We start from the raw sequence: 22,432 nt of genomic DNA on the forward strand, positions 1-22,432 counted from the left end.
GGTTTATCCTGGAAATGTGGGGTTGTTTCAGTATTTGAAAATCAACAATAGCAATTCACAATATCAGCTGATTAAAAATGAAAAACCACAGATCACCTCAATAGAAGCATAAAAATTATTTGATAACATTCAACAACCAAATATGATAAAAAACAAAACTCTAAGCAAACTAAGAAGACAATGTCCTTAATCTGATAAAAGGTATTTACAAAAAAGCCTACAGCTAACATCATTCTGAATGGTCAACGACTGAATACTTCCCCCTAAAATCAGGAACAAGATAAGCATGTCGGTTCTCATCACGCCTACTCAACATCATACTGAGGTCTTAGTGCAATAAGCTAAGAAAAAGAAATGAAAGGAATTTCATAAATAAAACTTTTTACTTGCTGATAACATGACTGTTTACAATGAAAAATCTTAAAGAACCTAAAAAACAAATAAAATACTCAACAACAACCTGTAAAATTTAGGTATAAATCTAACAAAGTATACGCAGGACTAATATTCTGAAACTAGACAAAACACTGATGAAAGAAATAAAAGAAGATCTAAATAAATGGAGATATACGTTCATGGATTGGAAGGCTCATTATTGTAAAGATGAACAATTTTTTCCCAAACTATCCTACAGATTCAATAAAGGCCCAACCGAAATCCAAGCAGGATTTTGATGCATACCAACAAGCTGATTCTAACGTTGATATATCTCCTATATTATTATTTTTCTATGTTTGAAGAATGCAATGAATGCAGATTATTTTGGCCACGTATGAAAACTCTCCTTTTCCTCAAATGCAAGCAAGATAAAGAAATCACTCTGATGCCCAAAACAACAATAAACACACACACACACACACACACACAGGACCACATACCATAGTATTACAATAAAAAGATTTTGTTTAGGAAATGAGTGGGATGAAATGTTATTTCACACCTTTAACAATTTAAATGCAAAGTCATAATGGCAAATGAACTAGAACAGCGGCAACACTTTTGAAAAAGAACAAAGTTGGAGAATTCACACTACCTAATTTTAGGACTTAATATAAAGCAGTCATTAAGATAGTGTAGTACTGGTAAGGGACAGACAGTACATGGAAGAGAACTGAGAGTCAAAAAAATATACCCACATATATATATGGCCAAATGATTTCTGACAAAAATGCAAAGCAATTCAATGGAGAAAGGACATCTTTTCAACAAATGATATCCAAACAATTAGATATCCATGAGCAAAAAAAAAATGAACTGCAGTCTAAATCTCACACCTTGTTAAAAAAAAAAATTACCTCAAAATTGATTACAGCTCTAAATGTAAAATACAGAACTTAAAAAAAAAAAATAAGAGGAATCAAAAAGAAAAGCTTCATGACCTGGGGTAAGGCAAAATATTATTAGACATGATACTAAAACCACGATCCATTTTAAAAAAACTAATAAACTGGACTTCATCAAAATTAAAACTTATGCTCTATTATAAACAGTGTTAAGAGAATGAAAAGACAAGCTACAGACTGGAGAAAATATCAGCAAATCACATACCCAATAAAGAATCTGTATCTAGAAAATATACTATCAAAACTCAACAGTAAGAAAACAGTAAACAAAAGATGTAAACACACTTCATCAGAGAGAATATACAGAAGACAGATAAATGACACAAAAGGATGTGCTATCATTAATCACTAGGGAAATGATTATAAAAATCATTAAATACCACTATATACCTAACAGAATGAGTAAATAAAGACTGGTAATACCAAATGCTAGTGAGGATGCAAAACAGCTGGCACTTTAACACACTGCTGTGGCAATGCAAAATGGTACAATCAGTATGAAAAACAGTTTGGCAATTTCTTATAAAGTTAAACACATACCATATGACACAACAATCCCACTTCCTGGCATCTACCCTATGTTCGCACAAAAATCTATTCAAAATTGCTCAAAACTAGAAACAACCCACAACCTAAATGTCCACAAACAGGTGAATGGATAAATGACAGTGCTTCTACACATGGAATACTACTCAGCAATGAAAAGGAACAAATTAGGAATACATGCAACAACTTGGATGAACCTCAAAAACCTGAGGCTGAATGAAAGAAACCAGTCCCAAAAGGTTACATGGTACCAATATATGATTCCATTTATATGACATTCTCAAATAAGTAATATTTGCCAGTGGCTGGGAGGAGGAGTGGGGAAGGGTGTGAATGCAAAAGAAGTAATGAGGGAAAGGAAGAAAATGAGGGAGTTTTGGGAGATGATAGAACTGCACTATATCTCAATTTTGGTAATGGTTACATGAATCTATACCTGTGTTGAAAGTCATCAAAAGAAGGGGGTTCTTTTATTTTACGTTAATTTAAAAAAATATATTTTATGGGTTTTCAAAATTATTTTCTTCTAAATTGTTTAAAAGTATTATTAAAATCAAAAGGTTAAAATTTTAAAAATTGATTTTAAGCAGGCAAGGGTAGTAGGGTATGAAGACAGAGCATGCTAAATACACATTGGACTCTATTGTGATTATGTAAAATTCTTAATTTCCTTTGTCCCTTCTTCCTCTCTTCCATTGAGGTAAGGAGTTGTTAGAAAGCATTTAAAACAAAGTCTTAATCACAGGCAACAAATAAAAACTGTGATAACCTGCTGATGAATTTATCAACTATTTCTTTTGGAAACTTTTAGAATTTTGAGGAAATTGTTTTTAACACTCCTAATGACTTACACACTAATTAAACTGACAAAATTAAAGTACTGATAGCAAGAAATACTTAGTAATAGGATTAACTAGTTGTTGAGTTTTAAAATTTTTAATTGTTTCAAAAAAAGGGACTTACCATTCAGAATTTTATTCTATTTGTGGGGTATTTACCTAGAAAGAAAAATGCTCTATTCTTTATCTTACAGATTTATTTGCCCTTGCTATTGCACTAATGCATGCAGTAACCAAAAGGAGATAATGGACTACTCACAATATCCAAAGCGAATGGTGAATCAAAAGAAGTACCACTGAGGTCATGGAAGCTGTCTGGCTGAGAACCGAAAACACAACTTGGATAATAGTAGCTATGCTTGAAGTATCTTAATCTGATCTTTGTGAATTTCACAAGATAAAAAGAATCTAATTTGGGGATTTTTCGTGTACTGAAGAAAAGAAGTGTGTCTACCACAGAAAAGGCTTAAGTATCTTCCTGAGAAATTGTTCAATCATAAAGGTATTTCTAAACATTGCTATAGACTGAGTATTCCCCTACATCCATTCTTGCCAACTTTTTTTTAATTTTAAAAATTATTTATTCTAGCCCACTACTAAATCCAAGAAAGAAAAAAAGTCATACAAGTTAATAAGAAGAGGTCCCAAGAATAGAGTGAATTTCTGAAAATAATCAAAAACGTATTAACTCAAAGTTTCTCTAACATACATGGGGTTATACTCTACCCCTGGGAATACTACCTTTTTTTCTGGTCAAGCTCAGTGAATTATTAGATACATTCCTAAGGCCCACTGCAAAATCTCCTGTCATCTTCCTCCACATGACATTATCCGAAGTCGAAATGGTTACTACTTCTATTGTATTTCTAAACTGTAATTCTAGATTGGGGGAGGATGGATGCCTTGGTTTTGTTGGGAAGGTTTGGCTAATGAGATATGAACTCCGACCTATGTTACTCACTGGTAGCTTATAGGCATACCTCATAACAATGTCACCAAGAACAGTTTTAAAAAGTTAAGCTACTTTAACCTGAGCTAAAAACTAAAAGAGCTTTATTTTTTCTTTGCTTTCTCTAGGATTCAAATAATATTTTGTATAAAATATACAAAAATATAAACAAAAAAGTATGTGCCACTCTGTTGTGCTTCTTGTAAAAAAGCAGATACTGTAAGTAACTATGAAGAAGTAGTATATTCAAAACAGTATTGAAAATCTTATTGTACATTATTACCTCTGAGAAAAAATAATTTCTTCCCATCAACTGTATGAGATAACACAAAATACTACTGTTAAACTTTTTTTTGTACTTTGTTTTTCTCATGGGCTACAATTCAAGCAACAAATTAAATAATGATAGTAACGAATAGTAACCCACAAAACGAAATAATCCATGAATCCATACTGACCTAAAGAATTGAATGAACAAATCTGGGGGGGAGACCTTCTTTATAGGAGAATTTCAACTAATAAATGCAGAAGGAATGACTGAATTAGAAAATCACCTAAGGTGACCAACAATGGTAACTGTTGCAGGCAAATACCATCAACAGATGCTAAAATTAGTAGGTAAAACTGTGATAAGACAACAGGATATTCACATGGTGTGAAACAATCTTTCTACATGATACTTAATTAAAAAGGAATAAATAGTAATTTTACACTGAGGAAAACTGCCACACACCATCTTTACCAAAAGATTAAAGTTATCATAATAGTAAAAACTGACATCATGTGCCTAACAGGATACACTGAGGACACAACATCACTTCCATAAAACTCCTGCCAAAAATTCACAGGCTGATCTAATAATGATGAAACACCAAATAAGCCAAAACTGAGGGACAGTCCACAAAATAACTAGTTTGTATACTTCTAAAGTGGTAAAGTCATGAACAACAATGCTGAGTTCCAGATTAAAGATTAAAGAGACACTGAACAAAATTCAGTGTGACCCTGAATTAGATCCTAGAGAGCAACTGGTAAAATATGAATACAGTCTATAGATAAGATAACAGTATTGTATCACTCTGTAATTTCCTGATTTTGGTAATTGTACTGTAGTTACATAAGATAAAACCTTAAACACAGTGAACTATTTAGAGAGTGGGGGGAAAAATTCCTTCTCTAAAACTGTGGGGATTTTCTTCTATGTTTCTTCTAACTTTAAAGTTTTGCTCTTTGCATTTAGGCTGTTAATATAACTGGGATTGATTTTTGTGTATGATGTGAGATGGATGTAATTTTTTTTTTGTCATAAGGATAAATAAAACACCCTCATGCTATTTGTTAAAATGTACTTCTTTCCCTCACTGGACTGACTAAATAAATAAATGAAAAAGTATTTTCAGCACTATTTTAAAAATGTAAGTTACTTCTTTTTTCAATCAGGGGTATGAAAAATACATCATAATTGTTAATAAATTCCAAAGATCCTTCTGAAAAGTGTCTAAAGAATTTAGTAGTTTTCACTCAGGTTGTAATTGCAAAAAAATGTAACTTCCTCAAGGAAATTCTGAATATTCAATAATATCAGTAGTCAGCAAGAAGAAATTACTATCCTAAACATCTACAAATTGTGTTTGACGAAGGCTGTAACTGTTTAATACAAATTTTTCAAATAGCGAAAAACCTGTCTCTCTCTCTATATATACACACAGATATATATATAACCTCCCAAAATCATTTACTTCAAAAGTCCTCTATCATGACCCAGCAATTTCATATCTAAGCATTTACATAAGATAAATGAATGCATTATGTCTACAAAAAGAATGCACAAGAATGTTCATAGCTTCATTCGTAATAGCCTAAAATGTCCATCAAAAGGAAAATTGATAAGTGAACTGGAGTAATGATAGAAGCAACACCGTGAATGTCAGTGCACAATTTATAAGAAGGAAATCTCAGTGCTCACACTGAATAAACTGAAGCTGACCATTCCAAAAGTCCCCTTCCTAAGAAATCTCACAGTAATGAAATTTCTACACTTTGAACTCTACAGAGTTTTCATCAACTAGCTTGTTTGCAGGGAAGACTCAGCTGATAAGAATTGTTAAAAGTACAACATCCTGGGAAGAGGGTAGACCAAGTAAGCAACACGGTGCAATGAGTAAAAATCCTTACACTTCTGCCCTAAATCACTATACAAAACTACAGAATTTGAGGCGAAGGGGCTGTTTCATTAGTTTTCTTAATTAAAATCAGGGCTGAAAGAGTTACTTAATACAAAATAAAATTCCTTTAAATATATTATAGTCATATTTATCATCTTACAGGCACATACTTTACAATCTGCTTTCAGAAAATTAAGTTAAAATCTACTACTGAACTTACATTTAAAAACTGGCTAACTTTCCACCCTATGAGTCCAAAATCCTAATGTATAGCACTAACTTAGTCTGGGGAGAAAAATAAATTCAGAGGAAAAAGAAAATCAGAGAAGAAGAGAATTTGGCTTTTATCTATACTGCTTAGATAGTGCCTGGCAAACAGCAGGTCTCAAATATTTGTGAATAAACAAACATTCAATCTCCCTTCAAGGTAGGATCCTTGTTTCCTCTGCCCTATACTCTAAACTTCATAGTTGCTACAGGTTGAATAAACCTATAAGCAAGAACAAACTTCATTTATTTAGGATGGTCAGGGAATGTGATATTTCAATGAAATGAACATTCTAAGAGTTACCACTAATGCAATTCTGTATTTAGACAGTTTACTTTCACATAATTGACATTCAAAACCTATGGTAGTATAAAAAAGCAGTACAGTGTATGATCTCTGGAATCAGACTGAATGAATTGGATTTTCATTTCCACTATTCATTACCTATGTAAACTTGGGTGAATAAATAATATTACTATTAGCAGTAACAGTCATAAGAATAAATATACTTGTTAGTACAGTTCAATATTCTTAAAAGTAGCTATGGAATACATTTTCATATTACATGTGAAATGCTTCTTTGTGCCCTACAGTGGTACGATGGTGGCTTATGCCCATGCATTTTTGTGTTTTCTGCAGTGCGCTCACTTTCCATACACCAACATCTTTTCTCCTCACTTGGAAATCATCCCTACCCTCTCTACTTGACTTTGCTCACCTCAAAAATCAGTGACAGCAACAACAACAAAAAAAAGCTAGTTCCTAGTTGTGTGGTGGCACTGTGCAGTTAAGATCTCGGTTTTCACCTAAGCTAAGACAAATAATCTGTACCCAGGTTTTGATTTAACTTCTGTAAATCATTTTCATAAGTAAATTAAAGGGGATGAAATACATCATTATTTCTTAACCTTCTAAAACCCCTGCTAGATTATAATAGAATATTATCTACAATTACTCTCTGAGATGGCTGTTGTTACTTTTAATTCATGAAAAGAGAAAACAGAGATTCAGAATTGGGATCTGAATGAAGTCTTCAAATGAAGTCCAAGGCTGTTCACAGAGCTGCCTCCCAATACAGCATAATCCTTCTATGATGGTTCAGAAAATATGTTGGGGGGAAAAAAATCTCTAAGTAGTCTCATCTACTTACACTGCTTCTATTAACACTACATAACAGCTCTCAAATCTATACACCTACCACAACCTCTTTCAAGATCAAGATTCACTTTTCTAAACATAACTTATTAGAAATCTCCATTAAATGTCTCAAAGATACCTCAGATTGTCTCACCCAAACCTAATCACTCTGTTCCTGATAAAATTATTGGCACCACCTAGTACCATTCCACACTTCTCCCATTCTCCCACAGTCAGCCACATGACTGAGGGTCTGTCTCTCTTGCTCGAATCCAATCCCTTTTTCTTTGATTCCGTTTTCATTCAGATCCAGTCACCTTGTTCCTGGATTGATACAATAACTGCTCTGCCTCTAGTCTCACCTTTCTCCAAAATTTATTTTCTACTCTGCCACCAGACTGATATTTTTCAATGAAAATTCTTTTTTTCCTGCTTAAAATTATCTAATTGTTCCTCACTGCCAACAAAATAAAGTCCAAAATCCTTAACGTGACATATAAGGCTTTTCCATATCTGATGGCTGTAAAGTATACTGTTAACAGCACAAACTCTAAGTAAGACTGTATGTACTCAGACTACAGCTCCACTGCCTGCTTATCTATATGACCATAAGCAAATTAAGTTCAGTTTCCTCACTTGCAGTAAATGAAGTAATAGATTTAGAAAAGTGCTTGGCACAGAGTAAACACTCAACTATTAGCTATTACCTTTTTACTCTTTCTGCTATTTTCTAGCTCCTACAACCTACACACACTCTTTTTCTCATCCCACATATACTCACAGTACTGGAGCCTCACCACTCCATTCAATCTTCTAAACAAGAACGCGTCTTTCATGCCTCCATATCACTGTATATACATGTTTTGGCTATCTTTTATCTACTGTGATTAAATTGTCCACAGTAGCAAAAATATCTTAACCTTTGCAAATGATCAGGAAGAAAACGTCACATAGAAAACTCAAAAATCAAATAATGCTATTAAAAACCTCTTGATGTATTATTTAGTACGGTAATCATTAGCATATACTTTTGATAAAGGGTTAGTACTGCTGAGAACTGTGATACACCGCCTAAAATTAAAGCCCAATATTATGTGTGTCTTGACATCTGGTGAAAAACGGGAGGACCTTGAATGGCCTAACTGCAACTTCCCATCCTCAATCTGCTCCTGCAGATAAGGTCCCTAGCCAGATAACTCTCCTTATCAGGGGGAACAGGCACAGTTCTTGCTTATCCCTGACTAGCAGGTTTCAGTTCCATGCCAGCCTACGGAATTATTAATAACAAGCCAATCACATCCTCCCACTGGAACCAGGAATTACTCTACCCTCTTGACACTACAAAGCTTGCCTCTCATGGCCTCTGCTGACTGTTCACTCTGTTCCCGAGAACAACTCCCATGTGGCCCTGCACTGTGAACACCCTCTCCTGGGCTGTTGAGTCTGTGTGATTAACAGACTGCTGTTCATCTCATCTCTCAAATGTAAGGTGTTGTGTGTTTAGCCATCCCCATAACACTGCAGCAGGAACCCTTCCATCACCAACAGAGTGAAGAGGCGGCAAATAAAACAAGACCTCCTTTACCCAAGAGGGTTGAAATTAAGATAGGTAATTGGGAACCAGGCAGCAAGGAACTCAAGTTATTTAAAATTTATTTTAAGCAAGCAAATAAGCTGATATATAGTCCCAACATTAGAAAGGCATGAGAGAGTTTCTTCACAGATCTTCTCTCTTTTTATTTCAGACATAAATTCTTAAGTGTGGTTGTCTAGTTTCCTATCCTCCATGAATTTGAAGGGAGGGGAAAGTGACAGTTATACTTACAATATACAAAAAAGGGAAGGATCTGAGCCAACCTGACAAAGGTTGTAGAAAACAAAGTTCTCTTTTATTTTTTATTTAATAAAAAAATTTTTTCTTAATTGAAGTACAGTCAGTTACAATGTGTCAATTTCTGGTGTACAGCACAATGTCCCAGTCTTGCATATACATACATGTTTGTTTTCATATTTTTTCCATTAAAGGTTATTACAAGATACTGAGCATAGTTCCCTGTGCTATACAAAAGAAACTTTTTTGACAAAGTCCTTTTATAGGAACAACAACAACAAAACAAAACAAATCTCTTGAAAAGAGCTCTAAATTCTTAGGAAATGAATTTTTAAGAATAACTACAAGCTTATATCAATAAACTTTTCAGATGAAAATAAAGATAAGGATTTTGAATTATGGTATGATACAGATTAAACATTTCAAAACCTCCAGACTTAAGTGATCCAGTAACTGGGAATAATCTTGTGGATATGGCTGGTGGAGTGAAAGATGGATCAGAAGCTCTTCCACAGTTTTAGGCAACCTTCCTCCCTGGACTATAGAGAACTCCTTCCTAGTTCAGAAACTAGAAGATAAAATTAATTTATTAATAGTGAGAAATGGTCTTTGATGGAACAAATTAGAAGACCTGAAAGTGATACGGACCTCCTCAAAAATGAACACTGTGCTATCCTGGCACTTTGTGACTGTTCAAATATCTGAAGAAAGTGGACAGAATTCAGTTGTAAATCACTAAACTGTTCAGATAAGGGAAAGACATGGATATTCATCTTTCAATAGCAAATAAAGCTGATTCCACTATTCTTAAAGAGAATTTCCCAAATCCTTTCCCTAGGAAAGAAAAGAATGCCATCTTCTCCATGGAGTAAAAATACAGTTCACTTTGATAAGTCTTATAGGAAATTGCCTCCTACTTTCTACCAAGCACCACTTTCTTTTTGTGAATGTCAGCAGATAGTCACCTAGGATCAGGAGTCTCAGACTGCAGACAGTAAAAGAAAAGTATTATGTTGCTGCTAGGAAGCTGCCTGCCACAAACGGTTCCTCATGTGCTGCAGGAAAGGGAGAAGAGTTGATGCCCCTCATATTGTGCAGAGCATCCTACAGTCTGAGCCTACAGACAGAAATCAGTTTCTCTACACATTTTTCAATTTGGCCAAGAGACCACATGATAAGCAAAGCAAATAATACCGATGGACGGGTTGTAAGGCATTTATTGGCACATCACGTTGGACCTGTGTGTGTAGAAGCCAAACTACCACAGTAATAGAAAGAGATTAGTCACAATATCTAGAACGATGACACCTTATGGCTAAACCCTGTGAAGCAGTGGTGCCTTACTTTTCTAAATAAGTTCCCAATCCGTTGGTTCCTTCAGTGCTACAGCAGATGTAAACGGAAGACAAGCACATCTGGTATAAGAAGCAGTGATCAAAATCTTGGTATCATGATGCCATAGACTGACAAACCAAATATTAAGAGTACTGAATTGCTCCTTTTGGTCTTGAGTCATCTCTCAGAAAGATTAGTTAGTACAACACATCAAGTGTTTTTACCATCCTATGCTATGTGGACTACAAAATTTGGAAACACATACTCTTATCTTATACCTATATTGCTGAATAAGACTGAAAAACTTCTTAGGGAAGGAGGGCTGAACGCAAATAAACTCCACATGAAGCTTTCTGCCTTGCAGTCCTTGATTCTGTCATTCTTTGCATTAGTGTACAGAAAGCATCTTTCTCTAGTAAAGTCAAGCCTCATGGTGAAATGCCATAGATAGAAGTGACTAGATTCCCCTGGCCTACACTGCCTCTTTAAGATGTATCTACTACTGGAAGAGGTGAGCATCTGGTACTGTGAATGCAGCAGACAGTCACCTGTGATACCAAAAAGGGTCAACTTTATGATGACCAACTAGAATTGGAAAGTACAACAGGGTAGGGAGTTTACCATGGGTTGTCAATCAATTCTTGCCACAATTTACAGAAGCTGTTGGCAAACTAATGTTACTTCAACTACCAATGTCTATGAATTCCCCAGATCTTTTCCAATGCTTTTGCTGAGCATTGTAAATTAGCAAAATGTTTACAAACACTAAGGTAAAATCCAGATTTTGACTGCCTGTAGAAAACATTAAATTCTTTAGCAGGCAATGGAGTCTTCACCAAAGCAGACATAAATATAGCAAGCTGACAAAAATTTTAAAAAGCTTTGAGCAACTGAAAAAAAAAGGGAGATACAAGTATAAAAAGCAGACAACGCATGTGCATGGAAGCACATACACACCACAAAATATAGCTATCTGGAACCATTAAATTTAGAGGCAAACAGCCCTGTACTATACAGTAGCCCAAAAGTATACTGCATGAGAAATACTTATACTACAAATTATTTGCTATTTACCAAATTCAAATTTAACCAGACATCCTATATTTTCTCTGACAACCCTGCTAATAAGCCCTCTAATTTCCATATGTTGGACATTATCCCACATAGTTTTCTCCTCCTTGATCAAGGCAGAAGACATTAGGGTAGAGATTTCCCAAATCTTTAGATTCACTGGGAAAGCTTTTGAAAAAATACAGATTCCCATGTTCCATTCCAGATCTATTGAATTAATCACCAGATGATTGAGACCTAGAAATCTGTATTTTTGAAAAATCTCCCCAGGTAACTCTGATGGGTTACCCTGTAAGGGATAGTATATGCAAAATTTGAGGTGTTTGTGGTCTGCTGAAGAAAGGTTCACAGGTTTCACCTGATTCTCAAGGAACTGTGATACCAAAAAGGGTCACTGACTTAGAGACCAGCAATAAAGTTAAAAAGAGCTATTATGAATTTTTCCACTTCAACTATGAGATTTGACATTGTTTTCTGTAACTCTCTAATCATTGTCTATGCCTTTTTGAGAGTTGTAAGTAAAATAAGAATAGAAAAAACCCACTTTTTTGAACTCTATCATCATTAAATAGTTTATGATCAAGTGATGACTAACTGCTTGTCTGTGTCATAGACTAATTTATTTTGAGTATACCTGAGAGGTAATTTGTTTTGATAAGTTTTCCTTAAGAATTTTTTCCTTTACAATTATCCTTTTGAATGGTAATTAAAAACAGGGCCCATATCACAATCTAAAACTAGGTCATCTACTGAATTCAATATCAATTTCTTTGAATATGTTTTTACCATTTACTTAAAATATTAAGAAACCTATGAATCCAAAGTAGGCATGCATTATCATTAACTGAGAAAGTTACAAAAACTATTATTTATCCTACATTTTCAATTTCTTTCTTTCCCCTTAATCATTTCCCTCAGCCCACAATCACTCCTAAATGTTTTATATCTTAAAAAAAAATCCCTAAAATGAAATAGGAAAAAAGTGAAGTATCTATTCTCTTGCACTTCACTACCAAATTTTGTTCAAGAACAATTTATAACTAAATAGAGGAAGTAGATTAACTTGTATAAACTATAAACTTCCAGCTGTAAAATAAATGAGTCACAGGGATATAAGGTACAGCAAAGGGAATACAGTCAATAATAATGTAATAACTTTGTGCAGCGAACAAATGGTAACCTGACTTACTATGGCGATCATTTTGTAATGTATAAAAATATCAAATCACTATGTGGTACACCTAAAACTAATATAATATTGGAAGTCAATTATACCTCATTTTTAAAAAGCTTAAAAATTAATTAATTAATATACTAATACGGGGGAAAAAAGAGTATTTATACTTATGTCTCCACTTCTTATCCTTTAGTCAACATTTATTGAGCATCTAATACAGTGAAACTCAACCCTCACGGCACACTCAAATCATCTGGGAAGCGTTTTTCACAAAAAGTACAGAGGCTCCAGGCCTCACCCACGAGTGGGCCTGTGCACTCACGTTTGTTTATAAACTCTCCAGGTGATTCTAAAGTGCAGCCAGAGTTGAAATGACCAATCTAATACATGCCAGGCACTCTACCAGAATTACAAAGATGACTAAGTCACTAAGCCTGCCCCTGAAGAACAGAGGAAATAAGAACATCAGGAAATCTATTCAAATTGGTAAATGTTATAACAAAGGTATGTACAAATTGCTAAGGGTACAGAGAAAGGCCAGGGTATAAAAGAAGATGAGGGAAGTCTTTGAGTCTAGTTACTGAAGGATGAGTAGTTTACAATGCAGACAAGACTGAAAGGCCAGTTCTGGAAGAGGGAAAACATATGTGTACTTTTTAGACCCTGATAATCTGGCTTTTCTCTCTCCGCTCCCTGCTCCAAACTCGAATAAAACTGCTCTCTTACAGGCCACCAAGGATGTCCATTCCACCATTTAAAATAGTCGACCTCATCTGCACCACTTTCATCAAACGTAAAATGTGGATAATAATAAAGTTGCTCTCAAAATTAACTGAGAAGTTAATATAGTAGATACTGGCATATAGTATAGTTCGTTTCTCATCTCTTTCTCTTAAAGCCAAAGGCTTTTTTCAATTCTGTATTCCTTCTTAATCTCTCTGCAATACTGCACTGTTCCTTCTGGAAATTCTCTTCAAGTTCTGTGAGATGAGCACCTACTCTGTGCTAGGCATACACTTCTACTTCAAAGGTCATTCCTCACCTTCTTGTTTCTCTCCTTCTCTTACTTCTTAAATGAAAGTATCCAAAGTATATGCTCTCTGCCCTCTCCTCTTTGCTATGTCTAAATCTGGTCTCCTAAAAGGCTTATTCCCATCTCGTGGCTTTAACCCACAGAGAATTTCCAAATCTATATAAAATCTCTGGGCGTGATCTCTTTTCCAAGCTCCATTTCTACATTTCCTTATCTGTTAGGCATGCTCACACTGACATGCTGCTAGCATCTCAAACTCAGTAGAACCCAAACAAAATTCACCACTATTCCCCCAAGCTGTGTATCCTCTCTCCCGTGTTCTTTAGCTGTTAGTGGTGGTACCACTTCCCAGTCAACCAGATTTTAACGTTCACAGCTATGTTTGATTCTTCCCTTTCTCTAGATTCACTCACTGTGTCCTTCTGATTCCAACTCTGAAATGTTAGCAATCGTTTTTTCCTCTGTCTCTTGTGAAACTACTTTAAATCAGGTGCTAACACTTGTTCCCCAATTCGTCTGATTAGCTCCAATATGTCTAGATTCATGATTTTCAACCAATGATGACTTTGTCCTACAGAAGCCATTTTTGATTGTCATACTGGCATCTTGTGGGCCAAGGACGCTGTTAAACATCCTAAAATGCACAGGACAGCCCCCACAACAAAGAGTTACCTAGCCCAAATGTTAATAGTGCTGAGGTTGAGAAAATTTGTACTGTTTAACAGCAAAATTCATCTTTGCATCTTTTATTGCAAATGACTTGCAATGTAACTCATACTTCCTGCTCATTCCCACTTCCCTCTTTTTCCTTTAACAGCAAAATTCATCTTTGCATCTTTTATTGCAAATGACTTGCAATGTAACTCATACTTCCTGCTCATTCCCACTTCCCTCTTTTTCCTTCCTACGTTGTGCTCTCTGGCATGAGCTTGTACCCCTAATGATGTCTACCAACCTCCTAGAAGAAATTTTCCATCTTCTAAATTTCCACAAACTTACTGCTTTTTGGCCCTGTACAGTATATACGTTGTATATGTCTGATTCATCTTTGACTCTATAGTCTTGCATTGTGTCTACCAAACAAAGTAATCAAATCACCAAACTTCAGTGAGTCTAAAATTTAATCTACTATTATTATAGTATTACTGCTATTCACAAATACTCCATTTCTCTTCTTCTTCCCTGATCCCTCTGAAATTAGGTTTATAGATACAACTTGCTTTAGCTAACTGAAATCTAAGCGGAAGTGCAGTGAGTTTCTAAGTGTGTGGTGGTGGGGGAGGGGAGAACTTTAAAAAACCAGTATGGTACTCATTGCATTTCTTTCCCACTGCTGTGGAGACAGTGGCAAAAAGGCTAAGGCTTTTTTTTTGGCGGGGGGGATAAATTTCACATGCTACATTTTGTAAATTTAAGGTTTAAAGTGAGTTACTTTGATATACTATAGTATGACTGCCATTGAAGCAACACTTATCACATTACTATAGTAAAGTACTGTCCATATTCATTATGCTATGCATCACATCGTCTATGGCCTATTTCTACTTATTACAAGTTTGTGCCCTTAAATAGCATTAATCTTATCCCTCAAACCTCCATCCCTTGGTAACCACCATATTACTCTGCTTTTTTAAACAGGTTCAACTTTTTTAGATTCCAAGCATAAATGATATCGTATAGTACTTGTCTTTCTCTATTTAACTCACCTCACTTAGCACGAGGTGCTTAAGGTCCATCCATAATGTTGCAAACAGCAGGATATCCTCCTTTCCCATGAAAGAATAATATTCCATTGTGTATATGTATCACATCAAAAAGCCTATTTAGACTGAAGTCCTCTGACAACCTAAAACTATGTGACTTTGCTGAGAAAGGCCCTTCTGCTGTTGACCCACACTAGACATACACAGAGTGAGATGTCATGCAAAGCCCCCACCACCACCGCCTTCATGCTGAGATTTTAGTTTGTTTATTATAGTATTATACCCTTGCTTATCCTGATTCACAATCAATGTAAGATGCATAATTTCATGGACCACTAAAGAGGGGAAAATGCTACCAGTATCATAGCTATGACTGTACAATGCAGCCTGATTTCAGAGATCTTAAGATAGGGAAAATTATAAGCACTGAAACCAATGAAATATGGAATATTTGGTAAATTAATAAACATACAAGTAGTTTTCAAAAATTATTTTCAATCATTGTCAGTAGAAACATGAACTAAAATATGCAAGAAAAGTTCTCAGCAATAGGTCACTGTGGAACATGTAAATAAATGTCTTAAGAGAAAAAATATGAAGATTGTATAGCTAATCTCCAAAATAAAATTTATGAAATTCTCCTTTTTTGACAATTATAAGTGGTCCCATGGAACCCCTATTTACTGCTTGGCAATTAAGCTTTTAGGTCAGAACACAGAACCATAGGTTAAGTTGTCCCATCATGCTTCTCAACCTTAAAAATTACTTTGTACTTTCTAAGTGTTTTTATATGCTGTATTCTTACACTAAAATGCAATGGTCTCTCCATATAACTACTTTTATTTTATGTAGAAATGGCTCCCAAATGCACAAAAAAAGGTACTACAAATATGCTTTAATGTGCAAAGTCTGAAAAACTCCACTTATGTGACAGCAGCTATCAAGTTTCTGCTTGCTGTAGGAATTTTTACATTTTATTGGTGCAATGACAGAATTCATTCATCTACAGAATGAAATTAGGAATGAATATTTTCTACAGTAATAGCTTACTGGTTGAGTTTACTTCCTGGTTAATAAGACTACTGATTTTACACTAATTATGATGGAATATAATGACAGCTTACATTGTTTTTACATACAAACAAAATTTCTGAAGCCAAATTATGATTGTGTAGTGGGGGTGAAGGATATAAACTGCTTATAAATATTTAGCATATGTAAGTGATTTGAACCGTAGCCAATATCACCACCTGCACCTCAAAGAGCACCAGGAATTTCATTTATCTAAATCTTTAAAATCTATATAGCACTATCTAGAAATGATAAATGTAGGCATACTCGATTTTCCCTCAAAAACTTGCCTTTCTATACTACTTCTTTTCATAAAACCATTATGTTTTTCTTCATTTTGTGAATTTACGGCTCCTGTGTTCATTTACTCATTGAATCACTATTTATCACATGCACTGTAATGACAGATGTTAAAGATGAAATTACTTCTCTACTAAGGAATTCCAATAGAATACAGGAAAAAAGACAGGTAAACAAATAACTACTATGCAAAACTGTATTTAAAACTAATGATGTGTTACAGCATTCAGGAAGAGAAAACTAGCCGTGTGATCTGAGCTAAATCTTGAGGGATGAGTAATATTTTTATCTTTCAAAAAAGGGGACAGATCAGGGAGCAGTACCAATGCTCAAAGCAGGTAAGTCATGAGCAGAGAAAAATAACTACAATTTATTGTGTTTACTACATGCTAGGCACCATCTACACTTATAGAAACTTAATGGAGACTCTATTTTCTATTGTATTCCCACATTTTAGAGGAAACTGAGGCTGAGAGATTAAATAATTTACCTGAGGTGCTAGGCATGGACTAACATGGAGGTCTCTTTGAATTCACAGCATGATTAAGTAACAGTATATATTGAAAATGTGGACATATCAGAACCATTTAAGTTAAAATGGAATACAGGACATGAATACCATTTTCAAGAGTTGGGCTTCCCTGTAAAGGCAACGGAAGATCCAGCAACTAAAAGTTTGGGAGTAGAAAAATGACAGGAAGCTGGAGGGGTTAGTCTGGAAAGATTATAATAAAAGCCCAGCAGAGGCAAATGTAACATATTTGAGTCATTCTTCTAACCCTACTTTTCCATCCGTGGCTTTACTTCTTCCCAACAGTGTAGTCACAGAACAGGTACAATTAATTTGCATTCTGTTCATTCGGTAAAAGTTTGTTACTAAACAACAGTAGTTCATAACATAAATACCATAGTTAATAGTCTGGTCAACTGAGAGGCAATAAATCAATAAATAATTATAAATGAATTAACTTTTCAAGCAAGAAATAATTTGTATAAGACATATTTTGATAGAAATGACAAGATTTGGATACTGATTGTAAGGTACAAAGAGTACAGGGAAGAAAAAAGTTTAAAATAAAGCTGAAGTTAAACACCTGGATGACTGGGCTAATGGGAACAGAATCATAAAGAGAAAAATAAAAGGAGAGATGGTATCTGCCTGGCTTTTTCTAGGGGAGTTGGGAGGGGAGCTTATGAATTTACTTTAGGCAGGTTCCACTTGAGAGCATCTCATTAATGTCTCCTGTGAAAAGGAACAGCTGATAAAAATTGTGACCAGTGCTCAGGAGAGAAGTAGGGCTGAGCTAAGTATGTGAGACACATCTACAAACATATAAAAGTTGAAGCCATTTGAGTAGATCACTCCTCACTGGGGGAAGGTGGGAGGGGTAGGGGGTGGGATCCTTTCCAACCAATGACTGTCTTCCTTCCCGAGCCTGGAGTGACTTCCTGGATTTCTCATTTAGAGAGGGGGTCTGGGAATAGTTTGTCTCATTTGAGCCTTACACTACAATTTCATATAATTTCAAAATCACAAAAATGCTTTACTGTATAATCCAGCTGACCCAAGAATGGAAAACATGAACTGTTCTGGCCTAGAGTTTATATAACTATGTAAAAGGGTCTGTAGGACACACCACAACAAATGAAGGACTTCTAAGAACTTCACTGTGCTGCTTCAGATAATTTTATTTCCTATTAACCCAGTGGCCAAAGGTGAAAAGGTTACTGCATTTCATAGTGGTATTCTGAAAAAAGCAATTGTACACAACTGAAAAAAGCAAAGATATTATTCCAGATTAATTCCTAAAATGCTTCCTACCACAGGGTATATATGAAACTATACCAGTAGCATCAAACTTTAAAATGTGTTGAACAGTAATAAATTTTGTTCTAAAATGATGAAAACACAAATTAAATTTAAAACTCAAGACTATTTACTGTTTTGTATTTATAATTTTTATTAAAAACAAAAAGAACAACTGTTTCTCCTTTTTCAATTTTAAGCTGTCAAATTAAAAACAGATAAACCCAGAAAAGGGTCCTCCTACCATCGACTGTTAAAGGAAGGGTAACATCAGAAGAGCATCAACTCTGGAGTGAAGCTCAGGTCTGAATACCACCTTTACCACTTCCTACTTAGGTGTCCTTCGGGGAATTACCTGAAACTTTTGAAACCTTAGTTTACTTATTTGTGAAATGGTAATAATAAGACCTATCTCAATCTTACAATAAACTAACAAATGTATTATCTAACTGAGCCAGGCATATACAAAGTATGGTACTAAGTCTTAACAGCTTCCCTTCCTTTTAACTGCAATCAGTAATGGAAATTCCAAAAAAAGTATTAAAAGCTTATTTTTGAACATTACAAACAAGGTGGCAGAAAAAGTAACATGACTCAAATATTAGTTAAAAATACTACCTTTAAATCCTATTTCTGATTTTATACCCGAAGTCCTTCTCCCAAAAGATTAAAAGAACATTTAGATAACCAAAGTGACAAGAACATTAGCATTTCACTTTACCGGTTAGTTACTTGAATTTAACCCCAAGGTTTGGTTCATATTTTTCTTAAATTACTGGAAAAAAAATCAGAAATCTATATGTAAAATATCTACAGAAGTCTTTCAAAACTCAACATAAAAACAACAAATTCCTTTAAAACAGAATTTTCATTCATTTACACTTAAAACATGGTGTTGGGCAAGCATAGAAACTAAGACACCCCCTAAACTTTTACAGAGCTTAGTGCCCTGAGAATGCCGGATAATAAGAAATCTTGTCATCTCAGCTTGAAAAACTTTGCTATTTTAGGCCTTTACAACACATGGCAGGGCTATATTAACTCCCACACTGAGTATTCTCTCCTCAGCTACATTTCTAGCCACTTGAGCTACTAATCACCACTTAAGAACGGCAGAATAAAAACATGACAATCTCTTTAAAAAAACTTTTTAGCACTACTTAATTCTAAACGTGTGTGCGCGCCTGCATACATTTGCGGTTACCAACTTATGGTTATTTACCAATATTACAGATGTGAATACTGCACAGCAACTTTTTTTGTGTTGGGATCTGCGTACCAGGCCTGTGGATTATGGAGAATCCTGCTGCTTTCCCTACTTTGTCGTCTTATTATCACTTTCACCAAAAAGTACAGAGGTAAAAAAGATTTCCGAAATTGAAGATGAGGCTGAATGTTGCACATTCACATTGGGAAGGAGATAGAACATCACATTCTGGTGTAAGAACACAGGATATGAAAACACTTGGAGCAGAGCGTTCCAAACGAACATATCTTTAGGCTTACATTAGGAATTCTTTAAACACCAGTATGTTCTTCTTGTGTTTCATACATGGCTGTACTGCTTTGGAACTTTAAAACATGAGCCCTGGTAACATTAAGAGTGGACACTTCGAAAACTGTATCTTATTCACAGTTATGTCAGCTACTTGAGTCTGAGAAACAACAAGGTCCTTTCCAAGAAATACTCAAAATTCGTAGGGTACTCCCAACCCCACCACTACATGCACTCGGGAATGGGGCCTCACAGTGGCCAAAGGAAACGACAAATAAAAGAACCAGTTCAATGGTCAGATTTCCTACTTCAAATGCCTCAGAACTTAAGTCGTTCTTCTGGTTCCAATGCTGTCACCCCATCTAAAATACACTGAAAGGAGTTGCACAATCTTCCCTCTTCGGGATAAGTCCTAGTAGGACGATGGGACGCCACCAAATCGGCCCCCAGGGGGGCTGCTGCCAACATGGGCAGTAAATAACTATGGGGGCGATGGGTTTCTTTTAGTGAGCAAGTTCGTTGTCTCCAGAGGAACATGGGAACTGAAAAGCCTACAGCTAAAGCCGAAAAAAGAAAAGAAAAAAAAAGAGAGATTTCCACGGGTAAACGAAAAAACGTAAGACCCAGGAAAGGAAGCATTTTGCTTGTGGGAGGAGGGAGAAGAGGGAAGTGAAGAGCTGCTTCCTAAGCGATTTTTTCCCCCTTACCCCTCACCCCGGCCACACTCTCCGGCCAGGCCGTCGGGCTGAGCATTGCCCTTGGGCCGCTCCCAGGCCTAGACCCAGACCCCTACGCTGCCCCAGGCGTAGGGCCAGGCCGCTCAGGCGGAGGGAGAGGGTCTCCGCCAGCCGCCGCCCTCCGCACCCTCCGCGCCCCCCGCGCCCCCCGCGTCCCCGCCCGCCGCACCAGGCGCCGCCGCCCGGCTCCAGCTTCCTATTTTCAGAGCACACACCCTACAAGGAGCGGAGCGAGCAGGCCTGACAGAGACCTGCCCCGGCGCGGGGCCTCGGGTGACTGACAGGGGCAGGCACTAGGGCGCAGAGAGGAGACAGGAAGGAAGGGCAGCCGAGGGCACCGACCAATGCCCTTCCCTGGCAGCCGGGCTCCGGGTTGAGACGGTGGGGCTCTGCTGGCTCCCGGACCGACGGGCTCGGCCGCCCCCGCGGCTCTTACCTTCTCCTCATCAGACAACTGCTCCTCCAGATCCGCCATTTTCCTTCTGGCGACAAACCGCGGCGGCGGCGGCAGCGGCAGCGGCCACCTGACTTCCCCCTTTCCGTGCGGTCCTCCGCGCCGCGCGCCCCCGCCTAGGGAGGGGCCCGCAGCCCAGGCCGCCGCGCACGCGCCTGGGAGCCCGCCCTCCACCCAGCCCGCGGGACTAGAGCGCGGCTGTGCGCGTGCGCGGACCCCTCGGAGCCTAGGAGTGGGGAGGAGTTGCCTACTGCCTCCTGCTGCAGGCTTGTCAGCATCCTGAGTTTAGGATTCTTTCCCCACCAGCGACCATATGGGCCCAGTCTGTGACGAGTACATTCTGAGCCCTTGACTATGTTCCCATCAAGTCCTGAACTCTGCCAGCTAAAAAGTGAAAAAGTGTACAAATAGAAGGTTTCAAACATTCTGAGTTTTTTTAATTATGAGAAAAATATTCAGTTTTATTAAAATATGCACATACAACCCAGTACGTAATTGGAAGATTGTTCTGGATATATTCATCAAAGAAATATTTGCTGCTCCTTTATTGCGTGGGGGATACTATAGTAGTCTCTGGAGATACACAATGATAAGAAAAAACCAGGGAAACCTCGGTTCTGAAGAAACTGTTCCTTAAACATTGAGAAGTTGAGGAAGGCCCTGTAGTATTGCAGGGGACCGCAAAATTCTGTTAGACATGGATCCTACTCTTCTGAATTGGGCTGCCAAATTAACAAGAAGCTCAATAAAAATTGAATTGCAGATAAACAATGAATGTATATTTTAAGGATGTCCCATTAAGCATTTGAGATATATATACCCCCTAAAATTCATTATTTTCAAATTTTATTGGACAGCTGTTAATTTTATTTGTTAAATCTAATCCTATTCTGAAGCATCTAGTTTAGCAAGAGAGTGAAGATGTAATCAAAGCTGTATACATTAATTGGCTAGGAATCTTAAGTGCTGTTGCTGATACAGTAGGTCTGGGATGGGGCTGGAAAATCTGCATTTCTAACAGTCTGGAGATCACACACTGAATAGCAAGACCTTAGATTTCAGGTAGGAGTTAAGACTTTAATCATTATGTTGTACACCTAAAACTAATACAATGTTACATGTCAAATATATCTCAATAAAAAAGCATATTAAAAAAGACATTATTCAGTAG

At 36.5% G+C, this 22,432-nt stretch overlaps 1 protein-coding gene and 1 pseudogene across 1 annotated transcript in view; one reads left to right on the forward strand and one right to left on the reverse strand.

Annotated features, from left to right (window-relative positions):
* The window catches only part of CAPZA2 (capping actin protein of muscle Z-line subunit alpha 2), a 50,254-nt gene extending 28,762 nt beyond the window's left edge, over window positions 1-21,492 (reverse strand). The window contains exon 1 of the mRNA XM_074367175.1: window positions 21,244-21,492. Within this exon, the coding sequence (XP_074223276.1) occupies window positions 21,244-21,282 (39 nt within the window). The 5' untranslated portion in view covers window positions 21,283-21,492. The remainder of the gene's footprint in view (window positions 1-21,243) is intronic.
* Window positions 4,628-11,277, forward strand: LOC105063226 (RAB11-binding protein RELCH pseudogene; annotated as a pseudogene).
* Window positions 21,493-22,432: the final 940 nt, after the last annotated feature.

The sequence above is a fragment of the Camelus bactrianus genome, chromosome 7 (genome assembly GCF_048773025.1).
Source record: "Camelus bactrianus isolate YW-2024 breed Bactrian camel chromosome 7, ASM4877302v1, whole genome shotgun sequence".
Taxonomy (NCBI): Eukaryota; Metazoa; Chordata; class Mammalia; order Artiodactyla; family Camelidae; genus Camelus; species Camelus bactrianus.